General features: G+C 50.4%; 1 protein-coding gene across 1 annotated transcript in view; it reads right to left on the bottom strand.

Moving 5' to 3' along the window:
* TNRC6B (trinucleotide repeat containing 6B) overlaps positions 1–720 on the bottom strand; it is a 77556-nt gene extending 76836 nt beyond the window's left edge. The window contains 1 exon segment of the mRNA XM_017737907.1: positions 452–720. Within this exon segment, the coding sequence (XP_017593396.1) occupies positions 452–456 (5 nt within the window). The 5' untranslated portion in view covers positions 457–720.
* Between the last annotated feature and the right edge of the window lie 538 nt (positions 721–1258).

Genomic DNA, 1258 nt, shown 5'->3' with positions numbered 1-1258 from the left:
GGCCCCAGCCGGCCTCGGTCCGACCCAGATGCAGAAAGAATGCAAGCCCGGTCTTATACATGCAAATTTTTGCAGCAGATTTTAAGAGCTCCGGGTGCTGTGGGGAAGAAATCACTCTTTTAAAAGCCTCTATTTAAATAAAACAAGATTTTCAGCACTATCTTGTACTTTACCAGCTCGGAAAATACAAACGATCTTCTGTAATTTGCCTAGGCGTTTTAAATTACAAAAATCTTCCAAACCCACACCACACTTGTGCGGAGAGCTCCTTCTAAAAAGCCCCCAAAATCCACTAAAAGTGCCGTTTACGTACAAACAGACAACATCTGAAGCAAGTCTTTGTGCTAGAAAAGACACCTCTGCAAAACCACGGATGGAAACGGACAGCTCAGGCTCTTAAAAAAAATCTACTGATAGGTAAAACCAATAAAACATAAACGTTACCACTAACCTCATAAAGTGCAGCAGTGCTTAAATCCAGCGAGTTGAGGCATACAAGGTAGAAATGGAAATGAAAAAAAAAAAAATCCCAAAATGGTTTTGTGTTTTTGCTTTTTTGTTTAGGTTTTTTTTCCTTTTTTGTTAATTTTTTTTGTTTTGCTCTCTTTTTTTATTTCAAACGTTCAGAACCCAGCAGAGACTCCGTCGGCCATTTTGGCTGCGCTCCCTCGCTCTCTCCTCTCGCTCCCTCCCGCTCGCTCCCTCTTGCTCTCTCTAAAGGAAGCAGCTTTTTTGTGACCTTCAAATACGGGCGGCTCACGTGACCCCGCGCGCGCTGTCACTCACCGCCCGGGCCCGGCCCATCCCCCGCCTTAAAGGGACAGCGCCCTGCCCGCACCGGGACGGCCTCCCCCGCCAAGCCCCGCGCCTCGCCGGCATTCTGCTCCCCGCCCTCGTCGGGCAGAGGCGAGGCACCAGGAGGGTACAATGGGGGAGAGCCCTGAGAGTACGGAGGGCGGCCCAGATGGAGCTTCTCTCTTTAAAAAAGGCTAAAAAGCCAGCAGCCAGTCATGCTAATTCCACATGAGGGCTGGACAGGCGGCGAATGGTGAATGTTAAGTCCCTCCAGCCACACGCGCTGTTCTGCGGTGCACCGGGAACGCCGACCCCAGCGCTCGCTTGGAGAGGAACCCCCATTGTAAGCACAACGCCCTCCTGACTCAAGGACAAGAGGTTCATGCTCAGACCAAAGTTAATCCGGGCTGTAACCAGACTGCCTACACCACACGCACGCATAAAACCCAGATCCAGGTCCAGA

The sequence above is a fragment of the Corvus brachyrhynchos genome, unplaced genomic scaffold (assembly GCF_000691975.1).
Source record: "Corvus brachyrhynchos isolate BGI_N302 unplaced genomic scaffold, ASM69197v1 scaffold56, whole genome shotgun sequence".
Classification (NCBI taxonomy): domain Eukaryota; kingdom Metazoa; phylum Chordata; class Aves; order Passeriformes; family Corvidae; genus Corvus; species Corvus brachyrhynchos.
This window is presented reverse-complemented; position numbering and strand designations above follow the sequence as displayed.